General features: G+C 38.2%; 1 protein-coding gene across 1 annotated transcript; it reads right to left on the bottom strand.

Annotated features, from left to right (window-relative positions):
* Positions 1 to 8489: 8489 nt before the first annotated feature.
* LOC139736235 (kinetochore protein Nuf2-A-like) lies at positions 8490 to 24607 on the bottom strand. Its single transcript, XM_071646967.1, has 11 exons — positions 24503 to 24607; positions 23411 to 23568; positions 22803 to 22864; positions 22217 to 22314; positions 21649 to 21759; positions 20517 to 20636; positions 19283 to 19545; positions 14059 to 14250; positions 13026 to 13113; positions 10747 to 10821; positions 8490 to 8584 (listed from the first exon to the last, which is right to left on the bottom strand). Exons 1-11 carry the CDS (start codon positions 24605 to 24607, stop codon positions 8513 to 8515), a joined length of 1344 nt encoding a protein of 447 aa, XP_071503068.1. The 3' UTR covers positions 8490 to 8512.
* Positions 24608 to 25581: the final 974 nt, after the last annotated feature.

Here is a 25581-nt window from a genome sequence, read left to right as displayed (position 1 = left end):
TGTGTCCTGTGGGCCTTATGTCAGTTATTTATCTATTAGATTCAAAGGGAGTTTTTTCCTTCTTAAAATACATCAGGCCAAGAGCATGTCAACCTTTATAAGTCACATGAGTGGACCCGTTGGGTCATGTGATGTTATATGTCCATGGTTGTGAACAGTGTTTTGTCTTTTTGTACGAACTACTCATGGAACTCGTGAATCTGTCCAATTTTTAACAGTTACAGGTGTGCGTGGTCCGATAATGTCCCAGTGAAAAAACAACAACAACAAAGTCTGTGTATGTGGGCATCTGCCAGATCTTCATCGTCAGAGCGTAATTCGGTGCAAGGTTACGTAGTCGAGGTGTCATTTTGTATTTTTCAGTTTGTATATGTATGTATATACCCGAGTGTAATTATTTCTTGTCTTACATTGTATCTATGTCTATGTGTCGGTATGTCTGATTGTCATGTCTGCATCCTGTCCAGAAAGCAGCCACATTCTGGCAGGCATGTTGTCCTTTGAAGCTTTCTTAAAAATGTACAGTTTGCTTTCACTTCTGGGCTGTCTTCAGACTACCCTTGTGTGCACAGGCACACACACACATACACAACCCACATACAGACAGACAGACAGACACACACACACACACACATACTCACAAATACAAAAGAATTGTGAACTTATGCAATACATTACCTATGTGTTACGCTTGTGCAGATAATGTGAGAAGCTCGTGCTGTCGCAGTATGGTACAGTTGCTGCAGTGAGAATGGTGGCCGTTGGTGTAGCAAGCATAATCGCGCTCATGTGTGCTTGTATTGAATTTGTGCATTCATGCCTTTATGCATATTTTAATGTGGACATTAAAAATGGTCAAGCCATAGACTTTTTTGAAGAATGTATTGATATTTTTTTCTATATTTGTCACTCATATTTATAGTACTTGTCAACAGAGGTATGCACAAAGTCATTAAACATCATTAATGTTTGTTGGTGTTAAATGAGCAGCATGATACACAACCACGAATCACTTGAATGACATAGAACCAATATCAGATTTTAACACAATAGTCTTAATGAGCAGACCAAACAATTTGCTGGAATTTTTTTTTTCTTTTTTTAAATGTGTGTATTTGTAACTCTATGAATTCCTCTTTCTGCTGCGCTGCAGTCATTCCGGCCCAAAACTTTCAAGTGCACCCGTTAAGTCACCGTTATTTTAGCCACTGCAGGGATTGACCCAGATAAAGCTTGCATGAATGTTTGACAAGAGTATGATGGATTGCACCCACATGACCAAATTATGAGGTACAGTAGATGACTGATTATAAAATTAATAAGGAGCAGCTCTCAGGTCTTGTGAGTGAGTGCATGGTGTCCTTGGGGGAAACACCTTAACATAATTTAAAGACAAAGCAGTATTTAGCTAAGTGGTTTTCTTGAATTGAGTGTAAAACAACAGCATCATATGAGGACACTCCAATGCCCCCCCCCCCCCCCCATTGTCAAAACTGTTGTACTATTAAAGTCGATGTGCTGTATTTTTGTGTGAAGTCTTCAGTCTCCATGTCACACGGTCAATGGCGGATTAGCAAGCAAGGGACATTTATGCTTTCTTCTTTAACGTGCATAAAAGCTCTCTTGTTTCACATGCATGATGCATCTTTGAGAACATAGAAATAAATATAGTGCCATGATTCAGAAAATAAACAAGTTCTGAAGATGATTTGGTAATTGTCACTGGTATTGCTGTACTGCTAGGAAGTTGCGTCAGCCAAGTAATATGATATTATTGATATATCTTCACCATTTGTCGTAAGTGTGTTGCAATGTAACTTTTTAATCAAGGGTAGCAGTCCAATTGAATTAGACTACTAGAGTAATTGGTTTCACATGCACTCTGAGAGAGTAGTGAGGAAATGTCAGTTTTGCTTTCTTTGTTTGTTCACTTTTTTCTTTTTTTGTTTCATAATGCAAATGAGTTATGTTGTCCACAAAATCACACCTTGATGAACTGTCCATAAAGATGGGTTCTTTAAGATGAGATGCAATCGATAATTCTTGAAAAAAACAGAAAGAAAGATGTGAAATATGCTTTCTGTCTTTATTCTTGTTTATTTGTATGTTTGTTTGTACTATGATAACGTGTAGTTCATCACTGATGGGTGTGGACAACTTTGGTGTATGTTGTCTGGAATTTGTCGCCAAATTCCACCCTGATATATAAAATGCTGACTAAAATGTAGCTCCTGGTCAGAAAATTGGCAGCTTCTCATTGACTACAAAATTTGTAAACCATTCTTTCTAAGCTAGGCTCGCACACTGCGCCATGGCCTGTGATGGGAATTCCAAGCAGCTAATACCAACACTTGTACTTCAGGATCCATGTTGTCGTTTCCTGTGAAACGTTGCACAGTATATCATTATTTTTTTTTTTTTTAATTCGCTGGGGCTGTACAAGGGGAGTACTTTGGTGCATCATGAAAGACTAATTTTCAGAACAAAATATATAAGATCTCTATGTGTAAATAGAATGTATAAGCTATATATTTATGATATTGCTCTAACAATGTGTTTTTGTAAAGAATTTAGCAAATTGTATTATATTTATAATATTACGAGTGTATCAGCATCGGTCATAAAAGTTGATCTTTCAGTCTGTTTCAACTCCTTATTCTAAACATTTGTTTTTAAAAAAAAGAAAGAAAAAGTGTAGGACGACTGTATACCTGTGATAAGATAGTGAAGGAGTTGGTGTCTCCCTTCTCAAGTTTTCTGCACTGAGGAGATATCTTTCTTTTGTATATTATGTAAATGAGGAGTTTAATGAACAGCTTGATGGCGGTTAAAGAGGTAGAAACACTAGAGACCCGAGTTTGATATATCCGATCCCGAGTTTGTCGAGATCTCACTGTTAGCCATCTGAAGTGCAGTATCTACCATGAGGCCATTGTTCAACAGTATGAAATGGAGGCAGGTTTAGACAGCCTGTAACATGGGAGTGTTTGGGGGGAGGAAGGGGAGTGGGGGTGATAGGTGATAATGCTTGGTAGACAGCCTTCACTATTGCTGAAAGCTTAGTAGTTTGTGCATCAGACCAGTTTACACACAATCTCTGAACAGACCACAACAATAAAAGACAATGGAATTCAGCGATAAAAAGAAATGAGTGTCAACTTCAAATATTTGAATGCATACTTTTTTTTACTACAGATGTCTATCCTAGTAGTCTGGGAAGGACAAGGTAGAAATACTGTTGTATCAGAAAACAGAAATAGAATATTGTTGTTTACCTCATGTCTGCACTTATAGGGCTGCTGGCCTGATTTACAGTGACCACGACCCTGCTCTTTATATTTATCCATCAGAGCAAAAATAGATTGTCCTTGTAGAATCACTTGAAAAGCGAAAAATAAAAATGCTGAAAAGTGCCATCCAGTGCAGGGAAGCAGTGTCTATAATTTTTGGATTTCCATTTGTTTTTTCCTGTCTCATACCAAAGCAGTCTGAATGAGGTGCTCTGAATGCTTTGCAGTAATGAGCACTGACTAAAGAGGAAGGCATCATGGTTGGTTTGGAGGATTGTCTTGATTTCTTGACAATCACTGATTAAAGAGTTCCAAGAGAAGCAAACCTGGTGGTCTGAGAAAGAATAGTTTTGAAGAAAAAAAAAACCCACCCAAAATTGACAGTGCACCCATCATGTGCCCAGAGACAAACCTGAGTACAGGGATGGATTGTCTTTGTCTGCTAGACAGTGTAGCTTGTCATTCATTTTCAACCAAAGACTAGTATGAATTGCTAAAAAAGAGATGTTAAGGCTACTAATAATCCCTACTCCACCAAAGATCGAGTGGTTCGGTCAAAAGTTTACTTCCAGTGCATATCCGCACCTTGTCTTTTAGTCCATTAGCTTTGTGCAGTGTGAATTGCCTCCCCCCTGGAATTGGTTCAAGAAATAAACAGGCTAGGGAAGTGAGTGTACATTACAGAGATAAATGGACCGAGTGGAACCACAAATCGACAGTATGCCAATTATTATCATTGATACAGATGTAATGTGGTGTAAGCGAGTGATTAAATGTCACTGGGGATATCCCAGTTTATGTGTTGTCACCTCTATATGGATTAAGATCCAGTTATCATGCTGTTTAGTAGTGATCAGGTATGTATTGTCTTCATGGTGCATCAAATGTGAAATCAATACAACCATGCTTCTTTTTTTTCGTTGTTGTTTCGGCTGAGAAATGTGTAATTTACCTGCACAAGATATCATCTACATGCAAAATTTACATGTATGTTTCAACATTTTTATGGAGATGCTTTCGTGGTGCAGATTGTTTAGGAAGACATGTACTATTGTAAGTTGCTAGTGTAAATACCATCTGCTTTTCAAATTAAAATAATCTTCATCTTTTACAGTGATTTATCTCAGAATACGCTCAGTGTCTAAAATGCCTAGAAGGTATCGATCATGTAACGCTGGTAGTTATGATTATCGTCATTGTCTTACTCTTAAGAATGGCTTTTTAACATTGCTACGAAGGAAACGTTAAGTGTCCTGCTGCTTTCTGTACATGTATGATCACGTTTGTCGAATTGATACTCTTCGTTTGGGATTTTCATTTCTGTTTGTGGCTGATTATTCTGGAATAAACATTTAATTTGTGGAGCAAGTACAAGTACAAACGGGGTCATTGCATTCTTCTTTCTCTGTGTCACATACAGCTACTGTTGCAAGTCAACACAAACAAGCCTCGTTATTGATGTTTTGATGGATTGACCTTAGAACACTGATAGCATGTTCTCAACATCCCTTCCCCATCTACAAAAAACAAAAACAAAACAAAAAATGCCCATAACAAGCATGTTGTTTGCACAGATGTTCAAGGACAAACTGCCTGAAGAAGACAAAATTGAAGCAGCAAAAGCAGAGAGCATCACTTCAATGAATATCTTGGCAAAATGGGATATGTGAGTAGCAAAGAGGTTGCATCTGTGTACAGTGGACCCTAGTTATACAGCATACTGTGACAGCAAACTATCCCTGTAGCGAAGAAAACTTTCTTGCCCCAAAGTTTTTAGATTATTTAAACTTGTTTTTCCAACCCTGATATAATAGAATTTCAACATGGCAAGGTGAAGTGGTAAATAATGCAAGTCCACTGCAGTTAAATGTCAGCAGCACATGAATTCTAACATTCTGTCGACACCTTAATGGCAACAGCTGTGGTAATATCCTCATGGCATGCTTCCAATATGAAAAGACCAACACAGTACTTGCGTTACTTCTCTAGAATTTCTCCCAATGAACTGACTTCCTTTCAATCAAGATGTGTATGAACATTTTTCTTGTTGAGCAGTCACAAAGGAGTGGCTCATTTCTAAGAAATTAAAGTGAAAAATTGACATTTCATTTCTATCCCAAATAGTCCATCTTGCCCAAGTCGACCTCACAAAAGACGAATAATTGCCTAAGTCAAGGGTCTTTTCAAGTCTTTCTCTTTATATTCTATTGATTCTAATCCCTCATAAGTTGATTTTTCTCAATGTCAAAGCTATTTCTTCAGTCCAAATACAATGTACATGTAGATTCGACTTTAATAGGCAAGTTGATTGTACCTTACTTTCCAAGCAGCTAGACAGTCTCTGATACGCTTTTTGGATGCATGCAGGTCGCCATGTTAGCTGATCCATGGCCGTTTGAGTGGTCAATTTATTTTTTTTTAATTCATTTCTAGTTTCCCTCAAACCTTCATTCGTTCAGTCACCCTTCATCATACTTCTTTCACCGGTGGTCAATGGGTCATGAGAATTTATATAATGCACATGCATGCCTTGTGTTGATTCCGTGATACCCTCAACATCACTTATGTGGCCAAATCATGAATATCTAAAATATGTGCCATATATTTTATAATACTTTTACTGTATCAACTATTTTTCTTCAGACTACTTGGATATGATGCCCACTAAAAACCTGACAAAGCAAGATTCTCAAAGTGACATCATCTGTCAATCATTTCTAAATTATCATGATGAAGACATTAGAATGCACCTTTCCCTAGTGAGTATAACTTGCTTCCATGTTACCAATACAATAGATACCATAGACATTGCAGAGATATCATATTTATTAAATTATCATAAAATATATGGCAACTACAGTGTATTTAGATACTCTTTTGGCCACATAATTGATGATTGGGATTATATATCAGTACAAATCAACATGCTTTTGTTCTGCATAGTTCCTTTAATCGGTGAGGCTGGAATGTGTTTGGTGATGAACTCAGCCAGAAAGAGCCTTCCTTGGAGGTGATTTAAGAGAAGGGGACAGAAAAAGGAGAAGGGATCTCCACTGAATAAATAGAAGGACAGGCAAAAATTGGATGAGTGAAGCCATTTGTGTGTGCGTGTGTGTGTGTGTGTGTGTGTGTGTGGTGGGGGGGGGGGGTGGCAAAGAGAGAGAGGGAAAGAGAGAGAGGACGGAGAGACCTAGGAATATTTATTGTAAGTGTCAAGAAAGGTGGCAAGACATTTGCTCCTGTGACAATCGCCCTGGTCTTATTGCTCCAAGGACTAATAGGGTTAGGGTTGCGATTAGGGTTTTAGGTTTAGTTTGATATAATGACTAGGATTACGGTTAGGATTATGTTTGCAGGTAGAATTTATGTTTGGCTAATATAATAGCGTGCATAAATTTCATGAGTGCGATTGTCGCAGGAGCTCTTATGTCATGGAACCGTCAGAAACATCACGGCGTCAGCTCCAATTATGTGAATATGTGTATCACCACTCAGTGCCAGAAATTCTGTAAGCAATGAATCAAGATTGAAAGTCTTGAAGAACAATGAAGTTTTTAAGCTGTTATCACATGTTTATTATATTCATGTATTATTCTTGTGATTTTTTTTATCAAACAGTGGCAAAGCTGGAGTGTAAATGATTCTCTTCATAGCATCTACATGTATAATTATTAAATACCTGTACACATCCAGTAAATACTTGTTACATGTACATGACATACAGACAAAACTGTGCTACTCACAGCACCAAAGCCGAATCAAGGTATTTACAAATGTATATCTTTACACTATATACAAATTTACAAATTCATAGGTTTTAAATGTCTGTGGATGCACAACACAGGTGGACATGAATAACTCTCAGTAATGCGAATGCATATTGAGTTAAAAACTCTTATGTAGGTAGGACTGTTCTTGAGAACAAAAGAAGTCGTTGTGTGCACATTGAATTCTGTCAAAATTTGGGGGCATCCAAAGAAAAGCACATTTCATCGGTTGAGAATGATAAGGGCGTTAAGTTGCCACCAAGTGTTCGAGAAGACTGAAACCTCTTCTCATTCTCAACAGACAATTTGTTCTACTACCTCTGAATGGAACAACATCCATCATATTTATACTTGGTACGACACAGTCTGATATTGGCTAGATGCATGAAACACACACCAAAGAGTCCTCAGCTGCACCAAGCCTGTGTCAACCAGCCGAACCAAGGCTGACAAGGCAAACTCCACCCTGCCCTTAGCTTTTATTACTCAGTCCTGTGTTTATCCTTACACACTACATGGAAAATGCAAGCTCAGACTTTTATGAAGAAGAGCTGGGGTGTGATATCACAATTTGTCAACTTAGAAATTGTCACATTGGATGAGTTCATGTTCAGTAATTGTGCTGGTGCTGGTTTCAGCTCCCAATGCACCTGCCATGAATTGAGCCCCAACACCAAAGGTATGATTAAAGCAAGCAATACTGAGCATGATAATTGATCTCCAACACTAGAATTATCTTTGCACAATCGCGAAAACAAAAGTGATTGCGCTTGGTTCGAGTCAACTTTGAAAAGGTGCAGCCCCTGAATGTTTTGTTTTAAACAAGTAATGTGAAGGAAGGATTAAACCGCCATCCATTTCACATATTGTAGCAATGCTAACATCAACATAAAACTTGAATAGACATGGTACTGTAGAAGTGGACATTGAAATCCTCATACATTTGGCGCAACCAGAAACTAGCGCGAAAATAAAAGCGCACAAATATTTTTCGCTTGCTATATAATCCAGTAGTGGAATTAAAGACATGTGAAACTCATCTTACCAGACCTAGCGCAAATATATTCACTTTTACAGTATTTGACAAACCCTAGGGGGTGGTGTTTAACAGCCTATGGGGAGAAAAACAGGGGTGTGAATGGCATATAAAATTGTATATACACTGTACACAGTCATCATGCTTACACACTAATAGTAGGCATTCTGTGGTTTTTTTCTTTTAAAATTATATCATCTTATAGGACAAGATAAAAGAGAATTAGACACAAAAATGCACTGGCCAACAAGAAAGAGACTGTTCCATTTCCAATCTCTCAATCTTCATAATATCATTACTTGCTGAGACAATTATGAGCACCGCCATCCAATGCATGTTTGGGTACAAAGTGACTCTTTTTTTTTTTTTTTTTTTTTTTTTTTTTGGGGGGGGGGGGGGGGGGTCTACAAATGGTGACTTCAAAATTCCAGGAATTGGTGCGGATCTGCTTGCTCCCAACCAACAGCCAGATCTTTGTGGTACGAGTCCAGCTGGAAAAACAAACAGACAGACAAACACATACAAACATCACTATGAGTGAAAATCTAGCTTCAGCACAAAGTCAAATCTACTCACAAGTTACATTTCCATTTGCAGCACTACAATTCGGGAGTTTCGCTTCACATTTCACATCTGTCAAATGTTGACAGGCACTGCCACCTACTTACAGATTTCATGAAAAAACCCACCAATGCTTTGGAAACTCTCACAATTCTTTCACTGTTTCTCTATGTTTGTTGTTGTTGTTGTTGGTTTTGTGGGGGTTTTTTCGGAGGTGGGGGGGGGGTGGGGGGCTAGGCAATATCTAGCTCCCTGCTGACCAGTGAAAACTCTGTTTTGGGGGTCATGTGTTTCTCCTTACTCTGATGAATAAAATAAATGGATGGAATGGTAAATGTAAAACTAGAAACGTTCGCGGCATGAGACTTTCTCCAATAGGAGCCGACGACCATATTCGCAGCATCAAACTTTTGCAAATCACCACTGACATGCCATTCATTGGGTAGACAAACACTTTCATGCGCATTTAACTTCTACAAATCTTGCCTCCTCGCAAAATTTGGGAAAGTTTTGTGCACACAAAAGTTTATGGTCTTTCAATACTTTTGTTTGTATTAATCAGGTGTGCCCTAAGAGAGGACATGATTACCAGTGTAGGAAAAAAAATAATCAGAATAAATTCCCCTGGTATTTGTTACAGCAGTTGATTTTTGAAGGAGTGTCTTGCAACTGCCGAGTGTGTTTGCATGAAGCAGCATTGTTTGTTGGGATACAATGTATATCCCAGAGTTTGGTAGGGGGGGGGGGGGGGGGGGAAATGGCAACAGGCAAATGATTTCACTGTCTGCTGTTTGCCTACATGTATAAGCGTGAAATAATTAATTTCTACAGGCCGCTTGTTGTTTCGCCCCTTCCCTACACTCTAATGAGGTCATCTGAGAGTTGGTGGGGGTTGTTGCGACTCAGCTGTTTCTAGGTGTTTTTCAAGACTCTCTGAATGAAAGCGGACTGAACTGAACCAGATCAAGGTATCTTTTCAGAATTTGTTGTCTAAAAAGCATTCAAGAGACACTCATAACAACTGGCCTGGAGCTGTTGCCATGGAGACCAGTTGGTATGTCATTTTCTCTCATCCATTATCAATCACCTCCAAGCTAGCAGTCCCCCTCGCCATGTATGGCCTCTCACTGCAATGCTGAAATTGATTAATTTTTGGTCTGCATTGTCTGTCCAGACAATCATGCGTGTTCATTATCAGATGTCTGGCCAGCTGATATATGATTATACGGCTTCCAAATGAAACAAACAGCCACAGTAAATTACAAAAGACATCTTCTCTTTTCTGTTTGTTTCTTTTAAATTTCTCCTATCTCTGCTCTATGAAATACAGTAATGAGTATATATTCCATAAACTTCCTGGAATGTGGTCAATTTTTCAAACATTATCCCAACTATTCCCCCCCCCCAAAAAAAAAAAAAAAAAAAAAAAAAAAACCTACAAAAACTAAAACGGAAAGTTAACAAAACAGTTGAATCTGGGCAAACCTATATATATTGCATTTGTGGCTTCTAACAAAAATAAATAAAACAAAGAAAAGCTACAGTCTTCTTAATTGGTCCCCTTAACTGGGACTAATTATAGCACTAAGAAATGTTTTGAAGTCTCAATATGATGGTCCCAGGTTGAATCAAGCACTAATGCTACTGTATGTATGATGTTTTCGTCTCCTGTTAAATCCACAGTTGGCTTCATGCATAAGTCAGACCATCTGAACTCAAATGTTTCCAACACATATATGGGCATTTGTGGGACTAGTGTAGTTTTTGGTTTTACTTCTTCTTCTTTTTTTTTCAATCATGGGACAGAGGGTGAAGTCATACCAAAAAGGTGATTTCCAAAAAGTTTTGTTTTTATTTCAGCAACTGCCTGACCTAAAACATACATGCACACACAGTATTATGATGGTGAAAACAGATTTAAGTCTTCAAATTTTCTTCTAGCAACTTCCCTGACAGTCACGCTACAGCTTTGATCGAATAACATGTGCGGTGATATGCATTCAACATAGCTTCCGATTGGTCACCCTATCTTTCAATGGATCTTTCCAAACTTGTACCTGACGTAAATGGTGAAAATATCACGTGTACTTACAGCGATGAGTAAGTTGTCGTACTTGTCCTTTTTCCTCTTGAGTACTTCCGCATGTTCGTTTTCTTTGTCCGTCATCTGTGTGGAGTGTCAGCGAAATCAGAAATCAAAGCTAGATCCCACTGACAAAACAGGCATTTTCCAGGAATTCCAGGACTACTGACACACTGTTTGTCATTAGCAGTGTCATGCAGTGGAATACCTTGAAGCTATCGCAGTCTCAATTAATAAAAGAGTTTAAAGGCATAATTTACCATTTGCAGAAGAAACAAAAACCCGGCATTACTGCTTCAAAATAGTTATAAAATGTGAATTAAGGATAGAAACAACCAATGTAAAACTTTGAACCAGTATAATTGATGTTAAGTATTACTAAATACAAAATATGAACAATAGTTATAATAAAAGTGTTTCCACACTAAACCGTCTACAGTTATGGTTTAATGAGAAAAATAGTAATATCTCCTAAAATTTTATGCTTATTGCAATCTTTTTTAGTGGTAGGATGTTTTGTGATACAACTGACCTACACATATGGATCAAATGTGATATCTTGAACATGTTTTAAATCACTGCTCCCAAAGGTAAACAGGACCTTTCATAAAGTCTTGAATCCATACACGACAAGGGACTTTGAAGCAGAACAGTAAGACAGAGAAGCCCTGGAGGCTACCTTGGTATTTAACCCTAAAAAGACTGGGGGGGGGGGGGGGGGCTAAAAGGCCCCCCCTCGACATTTCGCGCGATTACTCTGCAACACCCAATGCTCTCACCGCGATGCTCTATGACTTTTTTCTTTCGAGTTTCCCGCACATTTTGACACCAAATTTGTGATGCCTGGGGGTACGGTTCTGAAGTTACATAACTTTTTGTACATGCTCGCGAGACCAAAAATGGCTCAAAAATGTGATTTTGTGTACAAAGTCAATACAAATTGAGTTTTTTCACATTGTTTATATAAATATGCTTATTCTTACTCTCAATGGCTAAAATTAATTTGTTTTAGTAGAATTATGCTTCAAAAAGGGTCTGCCACAAATTTTGCTGGAAAAAACAACAAAAACAAAAGGTCGAAAAAACAAAGAAATACATAAGAAATTCATAAAACAATAAAATAAATAAGAAATCAATTTTGACACCGAATTTTTTTTCAAGTACATTTGCTAAGAATGCCACAAAGAATATTTAGACCAAAAATGAGCACTTTTGGAGCTTTATTTATTGATTTAGATCAAAAAGTCTGATTTCTCGCATAAATTAGCTTAATTAATCAAAATAAAATAAAAGAAGACCATTTTGGAAAATTTAAATATATGATCTTGTAGATTACATCGCACACTACCATTGTGCAAATTTCCGCGGCGATCGCGCAATCCACGGCCGAGATCTTAAGGGGGGGCCCTTTAGGCCCCCCCCCCCCCCCCCCCCCCCCCCCCCCCCCCCCCCCCAGTCTTTCGAGCTACCAAAATAGCCCAGTCTTTTTAGGGTTAAAATGCATATGTGATTCAAGTGAAGTATTAAGCATAAAGAGTTTACCTCGCTTTAAACTTTTAGTAAATGATGTCATCTTATAACATTAACTTGGCTATGTTATGATCATACCCATATGTCTCGATCACAATTTGTGTTGATGGTCAGCAAAAGTATAAACAAGACGTTAAGTTAAAATATGAAGAATGTTTAAATCCCTAATCGTAATGCCCTGAGCACTCAGTGAGACAGACAAGACTGCCAACAATCACAGATCAGGGGCGGATCCAGGAATTTCCTAAAATTTACTCTGTTAAGGTCACTAACACAACAAAGAGTATTTTCACCCATTTTTGGGTTACCCACGGTACAGTGATAAAAAACATGAACAAGAACAAAAATCAAAGATCAACAAAGAGGTAAATTCTAAGTTCGTACCCAAAGGTACCAAATACCACACCACATCATATGCATTATCATGGACCCTCCTGCAAAATTAGGATGACTTGGCCAATTCGATGGAGGAAACAACTGGTCTAGGTTTCCTGTCTTCTTTTGCATATTAGGTAGATTAAAAATCAATGAGTCAGCATTCTTGAAAGTTGCAAATGTTGGTACAATGTATGTGTTGTCACTTCAATGTTAACAAAATTTGCAGAGTCGCAAACCATGAACAGATCATACTGATGACCTTCCTTCCTTCCTGTGATAGAGACCAGCTCTTTCCTCTTTGGTATCTACCTGCCTTTCCCCTCCCATTCCTCATCCCAGTACAGAATATTGGAGAAGGACCAGCTAGACCACACACTGACCTGTTTCTTGAGGCTGTTCTTCTGCTCGTTGAGAAGGCAGACGTGGCTCAGCTTCCGCTCCTGTTCCTGGCAGTACTCCTCAAGTGAGCTGGAGACCAGAGAGAGAGAGAGAGAGAAATTGAGCGAGATAAAATGATAGAGTGAGAGAAAAAGAGAGGATGGGGTCTTGCCTTTGTGTTGAGACATAAGTGCAATGAGAGGGGATCTTCTAACAAAAGACTGGAATACACCAAACCTTTGTTTTGAAGTCATTTTGCAATGGATTATATCCTAAGGTATCAAATCATTCTATTGCAGCAGTGACCTAGCCATATGGACTTTGGTACGGGTAGTTGTAGTTGCCAAATGACTCTTTCATAACAATTTTTACGCATACACAAATATGGATGAATTGTGACGTGATGGCATCATCACCACATCCATTTAGCATTTTTGAACGTGACCAATATTGCTGTTTTGGGTCAAGACAGCTTGTGAAACTCTGTAATTCCATAACCTTCTTACCTTATCTTTAATGCATGTTTGGCTACTGCATCATTATGATTTTTTTTCAAAAATCAATTCAAGTCAACATTAACAAGGAAATGAGTTCTTCTTTAACCCTGCATGTGTTTGGGTTGCCGGATGGCACATGCAACAGGGGCTTAGGTTGTATGACGTATTTCGCATCCACTTTGCTGCAGCAAGGGTTTGCCGATCGGCACGCAGGAGGTCACAGGTTACAGATTGGAGACTTACCCAGGGTGAAACATGCAAATAACAGCAGATAAGCACATTGCTTGGAATCAACTACCTCAAACCCTCTGCAACCAGCAATTTCTTAACGTTTTAAAAAAACATCTCAAAAATCACTTGTTTCATGAGTGATTCGATTGTTAAATGCATTTGACATGTACATGGAAATTGTGCTGTACAAATAGATTAATATCGTATCACATCATTACAATGAGTACAGATGATATGAAAAGCTATGATAAAGGATGGCCATCCAGAAGGATGAGGTTAAGAAGAAAGATATAAAAACTTGACCCACCTGCTCTCCTGCTGGACGTTCTCCCTCAGGGCGGTCACCGTGTGCTGGTGCTGCAGCTGTAACTTGGCCAGCTTCTCTTGCTTGGTGTCCCGCTGCCGGCTCAGGTGGCCCTCGTGGGCCGTCTGGTCCCGCAGCTGGTCCTTCTCGCTCTGGATGTGGTCTCGCACCTCCTCCAGCCCCGACTGGGCCTCTCTGCCGTCGAGAGGACGAGGGAAAGGGTGGGAAGTATGAAAAATGTGGATAAAAAACAGGAGTAAACAGAGAAGTAAAAAAAAGTCAGAAATGAAAACCTCATTAAACATATAGAAAAGAGCATGGACCTCCACCAAGCAGCTCATTTCCGCCCACAACACATATGCTGAAAATGGCCCTATTCCCTAGGGATAAACAATCCTTTCTAGTGTCTCTACCATAGTTTCTGCTGCCCTTTGAGCGTGCGTTCAGTCTGCTTATGCACACGCCAAATATGCGCAGTTTGAATTCCCTGTTTGTTGGCCCTATATGCCAATGATAAAGAATCCTTCAAAAAATTCAAGCATCCAGACACTAAGTGATACTGATCACCACCAAAATTTAATCATCTATTCCTTGCATCACTACCAACTTTTCCTTTAACCCTATTCTAACTGGGCTATTTGAGACCAAGTTTTTACTGGAGGGGGGGGGGGTGTCAATTTGATCCCCCCCTTCAGATCTCGGCCACCGATCGCGCGATAGCTGCGAAATTTTGCCTAAAGATAGAGCTGGATGTCAACTACAAGATTACATGGTCATACAATAGAAAAATATTTCCTTTCTATTTTCAATAAATTAATTATGCAAATTTGTGCATGAAATTATATTTTTACCTATAACTCCATCAAAAAGACTGAAGGATTGCTAAATTTTTGTGTCAGAATTCCTCAAGACATATCAAACAATTTTCATGTAAAAAAATAGCGCGATCAAAATCAATTTCTTTTGTTTTTTATTGTTTTGTTAATTTCTTATGTATTTTATTGTTTTTCGACCTTTTTGTTTTCTATTGTTTTTTTGCCAAAATTTGTTGCAGGTACTTTTTCAGGCTTATCTACACTAGAATTGATTAATTTCAATGGTTAAAAGTTGAAATAATCTAATTTATATCAATTTAACAAAAAAACACAATTTGCATTGGATTTGCACACGATATCATGAATTTGAGCTGTTTTTGTGTTGACATGCATATGCAAAACATTACATAACTTCAAAATGGTGTACCCGGACGTCGCAAATTTGGTCTCAAAATTTGCAGGAGACTTCAATGAAAAAAGTTGTGAAACAACGCGGCAAAATCTTTGCGTGTTGCGGAATCGTGGCGCGAAACGTCGAGGGGGGGTCAATTTGACCCCCCCCCCCCAGTTAGAATAGGGTTAAATCCCATCCAAATCCTCTCTCAACTTTTTGAGTTATTTTGCAAACAGACAGACAGACAAACAGACAAAACAAACCAATGTCGGCACAAACATAACCTCCTTGGTGGAGGTGAAAATAAAGAAAGAAGTAGACACCTTGGCCACAAATCCTTTCTCCAAAAAGAACTAATGGCAATGTCTAGAGCACCAGTGGACAAATATTCCCTGTGTCATTACTGCTTCCCACATTAAAGGCATTATTTACCACATGCCACGTATTCAGCGTGCGCGCATATACGTACGTCGCCACATTGATTATGACGTAATCGAACTTGACAACATGAACAATTCGTCGCTGATGAGCTCTGCATTTTTAATTACCCCTGTATTGAATTGCAACTGGAAAAATAAAAACAAAATGAGGGTGGAAAGTACAGGTCTCCTTACTTCATGCATATTCATATGTTCAAAACACTATATTCATAGTTGCAAGATCTTAATAAAATTTCCATATACGTGTACATTTTTGTAACCCTAATTTTATGCATTAAATATGATTTTATGCAAATTATTTATAGCCTATCAATAACATGTCAATAATAATTTTTAAACAATTTTTTGTATCTATTCCTTTTAAATTTGAATGAAAGAGGTCACGTCTGCCTGTTTCAGGCAGTCGGCTTCCATCCTACAGTTTTTTGCTTATTGACCCATCCTCCCGATTAAGGGGTATAATAAGGTTTCGTGGACCCTGTAGGCTACTGAAATATGACCTGTTGCGTTGCTAGCGTCAGATTTTTATTATATTGAGGTGATATATTTACGATCTCGTGTCAAGTTATTGTTTCTGTTATAACGATCAAGTAGACTGCCCTTGGTATTGCATGTTTTCTCTGTAGTGGAAAAAATATTACATTCTTTCCTGACAAAATAGCCGCAGAATTCTATTTCTATCGGTGTGGCGCTCGCGCTTCCCCCTTGTGCGTAGGCGCAGCGATTTGGTCCCATGTCGTCCATTGTTCGATGCGTGAACGTGCATTTTGGGAGTTGGCGCATGCCTGTGGCCGCTGCATTATGTCGTGCTATTTTGCTGGTTTATAAGCTAATTTGCATGCAGAATGCATGTTGTACCGCATGGTTCATTGGTCAATAAGTTTTTGTTATTAAAAATAGACCAGAAAGGACTAGGTTCCTATGTGTATCCAGCTAGAGTGCTACTAACAATCGCTACATTAGCAGTGATTAGTCAGACAGCAGTCTGTCGTTGTTATAGGTCTAGACGTAATTTAAATCAGATCATCAGTAATAAAATAGTCGGCCAACATATCAAACCTAAGGTATTAATTCGTGCATTTACACATTGGCTTTGCAATATCTTGTATTGAGTGTAGCCTGTATATATTATAAACTAGTAATAATATTTATTTTAATAATATTAATAATATATCTACTAGACCCTAACAACAGTGATAGTAGGTCTATGTGTAGGTTGCTATGGGCAATTTGCAACACATGCCTAATAATCTACTTGCCATACATGGTGCATATCATGTGCCAAAAAAGAAATTAAAAAAAAAAGTACCTGGTACATAATTTCTATATCAAATATACATGATACGTTACGTGATATATGAGTCTAAAGTGACAGTGCATGCGGAGGTTGTTTATACTTTGTATCTTTGTTGATGAATTTGACAAAATGCACAATAATAATGTGACGTGACCTGAAAAAGTACCGGTATTAGCTACTGCTATAGTGATGTTTTTTTTTTTTTAACAGTGTTGCAGAGAGAGAGAGATGTAATTTCCTGGTTCTTTGTTGAAAGTACAGATTTTCGCGCTGCAAAACAATGCAGTTGATGCAATGAAAGTTGGTCAAGTTTTTTTTTTCTTTTTATTCAGCGACCAGAGTAATGAAAGGTGATGGTGTTCACTATATTATATAAGGGTAGGAAAATAGTGGGGTACCGGTACCCAGTGTTGAACAAAAGTTTCTTCTAGCAAGCTACTACCACAACAATCACAGTCAATGGGTTCAAATGATATTTGTAGCATAGTCAACTGTTCATAAGTTGTTGAGATACTACTACCCACACACAAACAATCATGGAATCAATTGGTTCAAATGACATATTCATGATATTTGTAGCATAGCCAACTGTGATAAGTTGTTGAGATACTACTACCACACAAACAATCACAGAATCAATGGGTTCAAATGACATATGATATTTGTAGCATAGTCCTCTGTTCATATGTTGTTGAGATACTTCTGCCACACAATCATAGAATCAATGGGATCAAATGACATGACATCTGTAGCATACTCGACTGTTCATAGTTGTTGAGGTGTACGTACAATATAATGTGCAGCAACAAACAAATAATTTGAACTAGGTATACTCGTATGCCAGATGAAATTATATTGCACTGTATCTATTGATAAACAAATTAAATTACAGCTACCAGTATTTTCTGCTTTCCTGTAAATTGTCTGCAGTCTCAATTTGATAGTGATACTGGTAGTGGTACCTACCAGGTACATATCACTTGTATTGTGATGACAATGTGAATGATAACAGCATGGCAATAATGAAGTTATGATTTCAAAGTAGATTTCACTTGCATACAGAGTTGTGCAGTCTTGTATAGTGCCATGTGCAATCCAGTCTTTTTTAATTGAAGGAAGTTTGATTGATTGTAAGCTTATGACGGCAGCAGCACAAAACAGGAAGTAGTGTAATGAATATTGACACACTCCTTTGATCCATCCTCCCTCTGCCTACCCGCGCCCGGCGCCCCGCTCCGCTACCCCGCGGGCCCGCATGATATCTGCACAACCCGCGCGCGGTAACCATCTACTTGATTTGCCGTAAGCGTGAATTGAATAGCCCTGAGCAGTAACACAAGGTCAAATGCAAGGGGCATAAATGATTCACAAAAAAACTGTAGGATGAACAGAAACCACAGATAATTGTCAGAAATGTCCTAAATGATGTCAAAAAGACTATCACATTTCACAGAAAATTGCAACTTAAAATATGAAAAAGTCAAGAAAATGTGTTGAAATCTGATGCTAATTACGATCCTGTCTGTGTGTCCCATGGGACCGACTCATGCATGATAGCGACACATGGTTGAAATATCGAGCATTGTGAAGTGAATGTCCAGCTAGGAACGTTCTGATTTTTTGTGAGAGATTGTGTATGTGTTGCTCCTTTGGATTTTAGTTTTAATATGTTTGATAACCACTCTGAACTTTTTTTAATGACGTCAGATATTGAGTCATCATCTTCCGATAGTGAGTAGTTTCGAACGGAGACCGAATCGAAGTATTTTTAATGTAAATGCTGAAGTGAGCCCTCTCTCGACGGATTGCACAATGGCCGCGCTCTACATACGGTGATGAAGCGCCTATGACGACCCCACATACGTGATGCAGAGGAAACAAAAACCCAGCTTTAGTGCTTCAAAATAGTTCGAAAATGTGAGTTAGGGATAGAAATAGCCAATGTAAAATTGTTAATCAATACAATTAATATTAATTAAATATACAAAATGTGAACAATAGTTACATTAATATTGGTTCTAGAATAAACCATCTACAGTCATGGTTTATTTTAAAAAATAGTGATATCTCCCTATATTTTAGGCTTTATTGTAAATTTTTTATATGGTAGGATGTTTTGTGATAAAACTGACCTACACATATGCATCAAATGCGATAACTCGAAAATTTTATAAATCACTGCTCCCAAAGGTAAACAGCACCTTTAAGGTATTCAAAGAAAAACACCAAAGCCAGAGTTGATTAATACTTCATCGAGACAGAAGTAATCTGGCATGCTCACCTGAGTTTCTCCAGCTCGCTGTCGATGCCTGCTATCATGGCGGCCCCCTGCTCACTGGAGTGGAGCAGCACTTGGCAGTTCTCGTTCTGTCCTCGCAGCTCCTGGAGCCGCTGCCCCTTCTGGTTCTTGGCCTCCTTGCGCGAGGCCAGGACGCTGTGCATCCGCGAGATGTCGGCCTTCATCCGCTCAGGCGACTGGACCACCTGGGCCTGAAGCTTCCTCACTGATTCCTGCTTGTCGAGAATCGACAGCTTGTGTTTTTCCTGGCAAAGTGGGGTCAATGGAACTGAATCATTAAATTGAATTGACTTTCCACAATCATTGCGATACATTCAAATCAACAACAACAAAAAAATGGTGATAAAAAAAAGACCAAAACAATACACATAATGATAAGTGGATAGATCACTGAAAAGTATAGACAGTGATAACTTGTAAGATGGTAATTCAGGAATGACTCAGCAGATAATTTTGTAAGGTAGGAAAAAAAACCAAACAAACAAACAAACAAACCAGACACAAAAATGGTATGACTGTTATGGATTACACTGTAAAGAGTAATTGTGACTTTATCATTCTTTAAAAGTTCTTAACGCTAACGTAAGCAAAATTAAGATATATATTACATCAATAGGCTATGAATACATGAAAAAAAATCTAAAAAACCTAATTACACTTATGTTCCTTTCATAAGTCCTCAATCTTCTGTTAAGTCTTCATGATTTTACTACTGATGAAAAAAAAAAATGGTTGCTTTGAAAGTACTTTCTTACCTGACACGATCATTAACAGAACAGAATACCTTTAACTAGTCCTTTAAATTCAAGACAATGAATGCCTTTGCAATAGTCTTTCGGACACATTTTGCATTTCATTTGAATTTCACATTACACACATGTGCATTGCTGAAAATAAACTAAATTGCACACGGCAGACATCACAGAAAAATAAACTCATTTGATGTAACTAGAAATTGTGTAATGCTATAAAGCTTCTTCAAATCATTTGAGATTACTTGCAAGGAAATTTAATATTGCTTTTCATGGCCCATATCACAGGGCAATGTGCAATACGCAATTTGCCTCTTAATAACTGCAGTTCAATAAGAATAGCAAAGCAATGTAGCTGTTGAAGCATACATGTCCAGTCATCACAGCAGTGGACGTTAAAAGAGGTTCTTGTCTGGTCAGTGAATAGATCAGGGTGAGAGGAGGGGGTTCATGAAGCCACTCACCAGGAGAGCGACCTTCTCTGCCAGGGCAGCCTTTAGCCTGGTCAGTTCCCTCTGGATGGATGCCTGCTCCTGCTGCTGTGGCATCATCTTGCCGTCCAGCTCGTCAATGATGCCCAGGAGCTAGGAGTCGGACAGAGACAGGTCAGTCAAGTTTTCAAAATTTACAAGCGATATCTCACTATGGGAAGCTCCATTGCCAAAGTGTTGTAAAGATTATGTAAGGAACTGTACATCATGTGTTATTTAGTATGTGTTGTTGGGTTGTTTTGTTTTGTTTTGTTTTGTTTTGTTTTGTTTTTTTTTGGGGGGGGGGGGGATTTGATAATTTGAAATTATATTTTCACACTAGTTTTGTTTGTCTATAAAATCCTCAACAATCAAGCTCCGAAATATCTAGACGCCTGTTTGACTTTATATACACCTACCAGAAATTTGAGGCCATCCAGTGATCCGCTTCGTCTCACATACTCTGTTACTCGCACCTTAGCCGGTGATAGGACATTTACTGTGTCTGCTTCAAAGCACTGGAACAATTTACCACTTACCGTTAGACAATCTCCATCAGTCAGTGTTTTCAAAAAAGCCTTGAAAACACATCTTTTTAGTAGCAACTAGTTCGTAGCTGTAACATTAATCCAATTACACATACTGTCGTACATGCTTTGAATTGATTGTAAGTGCTTTGTGCCTTGTGGGAAAAGCGCACTATAAATAATAGTAATAATAATAATATTTTCATCATTCAGTGTGGAGGTTTAGAAACCTGCAAGGGCTAAAGAATTTATGTTTTATCCTTCAAAGGGGACAAAACTACCTAGAAGCAGACATTGCCACAGAAATAATAACAATGCACATGGCTATGTGTGCATTGTATGTAATTGTACTTTGTAAATAAATGAGCCTTCAAAACTGGCATAGATGCTTCAGTAGCTCTGATTGTACTGCTACAATTATTTGACAGCCTCTAGCTTAAAGGAAAAAGAAAGCATGGCTGAATGACAGAATCCACACATTGTCTGAGATTTAAATGAATAATAGTCCTATGTATTTGACTTGTACCTCACTGAAGGAATGGGGTAAATGATTACACAGTGTAATATACTAGCATGCAAACTAACCCAAGTCTGATTACCTGATTGACTTTCACCTCCTCCTCTGCCCGTGTCATCTTCATCAAATTGATCTTCTCCTTCAGTTCATTGATTTTCTCCTTCAGCTGATTTCGCTCTGCAATGGACCCTTGCTGTGATGTGAGAAATATTATGCATCATGTCAGAGCAAAAGATAGGTAAAGTTCTGACAGACCCCAAAGTATGTGTGAATTCAGAAAGGAAAGTATAGTTAGGTTTGCCATATCAGTGGCACACCTCTATGCATCATGGAAAATATAAAAAGTTGGCGATGCATTTTCAGTAGAATGGGTACAAGAAAATATTGGCAATGGAAAATCAAGCCTGATGTATGTAACCCCTGTCTTACCATGTGCAAAGTCAGGTGCAACATTTAGAAACACATGGGTATTGAATGAACATAATATATTCAGTGATATATATCCCAAATTCTGTGAATACAACAGACAAAAAATGATAATGAACTCGAAACTTGAATCTTCGATCCTAACAAAAACAACGGCAAAACCATTGTCAACTAGTCATGTTACGGATTAGAAATGCAAGTTGACTTTGTAAGAAGGGACATACAATTTCCTGACGAATATTGTTGTATGCCTCCTCTCTCTCTACGCTGAACCTCCAGAAGTTGATCAAGGCACTCACAAAGCGTCTTGTCCTCTTGGGCTCTGCATAAGACATGAAATGGGCCAGAGCAGCATTAGAAAAATAACTACTATACAACATCACTCAGTAAAATCCCAATCATTCTCATTGTATTTCACACTCCCCAGTCAAGTGTGTATGTTCCTTTCTACTTGTAAATGAGAATAAACACAATAGTAAAGGACTACACAACTTCTGCATCTAAAAAAAAAAAGCAACCAAAAGATTAAAAAATAAATATTAATCACACCACAAAAGACCTTGTTGGATGATAATTATATCAAAAAGGAAAAAGGATGCCCTTACAAGAAAGAAGAAACAGACAAACAAACTCTGTTTAAACTACCATGGCATCTAAATTTTACCTAAACGCTACTGGTGGAATAATCCATTTTGGTCATGCAAGCATGCATGGTCAAATTTTGGGTTTACTACACATACTTTAACCAGAAGAAAAGATTCTTGTTATGCAAAAATGTTATTAACAATGTTGGAACCTTTATTGACTTACTTGGATTGAGAAGATCAGTCAGTTTAAAGTCTGTCACTTGACACGCTACCATTAACCGTTGCCTGTATGATACAAATAGGAGACAAAAATAATTGATGTTGAAAATGCAATAAGACCAGTGACTGAAAGTGAAAAGAATAATTTTTTGAATTTTGCTTAAGAAAAATACAATTTTTCATTTTATGATTGACTTGTATTGCTGATCTTTTTTTTTTTTCTTTGCACTCCTTTCATGTCAACCTTGAAGTACACTGAAAACTTTGTTTATACATTATCTTTCAACCTCAGGAATAATTTGATTCAGAAGATATGTTGTATTTTGTCTAATTTTGAGGAAAAAGGGTAACCTAGTTAAGATTTGTGTACCAGTGAAAGGGACATCAGTGATGGGATGACATCATCCATGACCTCATCAAATTTGCAAAGATATAGTAGCTGATATTCCTTTGTGGTGAAAGGTGAAATTCTCATTTTGGTAACCTGAGGCTTCCTTCACGGATAACTTTCACAGTTTTGTTTGCTTGATTTGATTCTATTTATCAAGAACTCCACTTTAACCAGGGACAAATTTCCTACTGTTACATGCAATCTCTGGGACTGCTACTCACATGGCAATAGCCAGGTTCATGATGGGAAAAATGCCGTCGTAGAGCTCTGGGTGCATGACAACCTGGGATGCCGTCCACTGTGGCTGGTTGATTCTGTCCAGCTGTGTGTTGACAATGGTCTCCAGGAAGGCAGCATACAGATTCTGTATTCTAGTTGGCTGGTTATCGGTCATGGTAAATGATAGGAACACTAGTAGCAACAACATGTCCTTGTAATCCTTGCGGTCATCTTGGGATACCACAGAAAAATGAACTCAAACACATGCACATCTTCTTCCTAGCACCGTATTTTTTTTTTTTCAAGAAATGATATACAGCCTAGTGTATGCATCTTTTTTTTTCCATTTCAGAAGTAAGCTGGGTAAAAGTATTCTGTTCCACTATAGAAAAAAAAGAAGAAGATGATACAGTGCACTCCAATTCTAATGAACACAGACAAAACAAAATAATCTTTACAATGAAGTAGAAATTCAGGTCCCAAAATTACCATCTATACATTTTCATGTAATTTACTGCTATAACAAAATTTTGATATGACAAAAGAAAACTGCAGGTCTCGAAGACTTCATTATAATGGGAGGGCAATGTATTGTAGAAATGGACCAGACATAATCCCTAGGCCAACGCCACACACTGGCACTGGTCCGACGGTCCCTGAACAGTAAAAATCACTGTTGGACCAGTAACTTTTTCAAGAAAGGACTTCAGTAAAAGATGGAAAAACTGGGTACCTACTGGTCCGACAGATAGGTCGCACCAGGGTGAGTGTGCAGCCCTGACTAGGCTGATGTCCAGTAAGCCTGAAAACAGCACCTTCTCCCACCAATTTCTTTTGATGGAATGCATGCTTTTTCAGTGCACATTAAAGAAAAATACTACAAATGTATGTCTTTGTCATTTACCATCAAAGCTGTCAAGTCATATTTGATTATAAATTACTCAAAGCTAACTTGAAAACATTACCAAATTTACCGGAATTTCATCACTACTGTGTTCTGTCTAATTAGAAAGATTGAATTCCACTATGCCACATTTACAGAGTATACTGTATCCATCTAACTAATGGCTGTGAATTCAAATTCAAAGACTAACCTGAGGACTCTTGAAATCTTCATCAGAAAACGATTCTCCCATAATGTCATGGAGACATGCCACCAGCTCAGCTGAACTGAGCACGGGAAAGAGATATGCTGCCATGATGATGATGGTCTCACTTTAATCATTCAAGGGCCTGAATCGGAATAAGAGCATCAAGAAATTAGATGCACGCAATCAAATGTTTCAAGTGAGTATTAAATACAGTTTCAAACTGAAAAAAAAAAATTATGCAATTCTACCCTTTTTCATTTATGTTTGAGATGAACATGTGCAGTCAAAAGTTGTACATCTGATTTGTTAACAAAGGCAAAGCAATGTATTCATGTGTTGACCGGTTATACACGTGCAGAGACTCCAACCCCAAGCACCTTCTGATCTGGAGATTCTCCCGCCTGAAACCCCTAGCAAACGGGAGACTCCAAGTTGATGTGTGCGAAACGCGAAGTTCCTAGGGTTCTAGACGTTCTCTGGTGCTATCTAAGGCTTATTTTTCCAACATACGATAGCAATAAGGAAGAAATCCCTTCCACCGGGAGACACAGAGCCAGGGCGGGAGAAATAAAATCTCTAGCGGGAGAACGGGAGATTTTGCAAAAATGGGCTTTCGGCGGGAGATCTCCCTGTCGAAAACGGGAGAGTTGGAGTCTCTGCACGTGTGAGAGAGAGTGGGTGTATACTTAATTGTTAGATATGCCACCTGTAATGAAAGTTAGTTTGACTTTGAGTGACTAAAAGCACGAAATATAACGTTGGAGGAACAGGACAGGGAGAGTTTGAGCAAATTCCAGTGAAAACTGAGAAAGTTACGATTTTTTTTTTTTTTTTGAAGTTGTGATCAATCAAACATAAATTTGCAAAGATTGAGATGTCATACATGAGCGCACCCCATTTGCTCTGCAATTTACTTTCAAATAGGAAATTTGCCTTTTCCTGTCAAGTGAAAAAAAAAGTAGATTTCCCACAGCACAGTACGTGCCTCCAAGAATAATTAAATTAGAAATATTATTCTGTACAAATACAAGTTACAACCCTCGCCTCACATGCAAAATTCTGCTATACGCCATACCAGCATC

This window comes from Diadema antillarum, unplaced genomic scaffold (assembly GCF_040938485.1).
Source record: "Diadema antillarum isolate AM-2024a unplaced genomic scaffold, OU_Dant_1.0 seq00000633_RagTag, whole genome shotgun sequence".
NCBI classification, from domain to species: Eukaryota; Metazoa; Echinodermata; class Echinoidea; order Diadematoida; family Diadematidae; genus Diadema; species Diadema antillarum.
The sequence above is the reverse complement of the archived record's forward strand: the minus strand, read 5'-3'. Positions and strand labels throughout refer to the sequence as shown.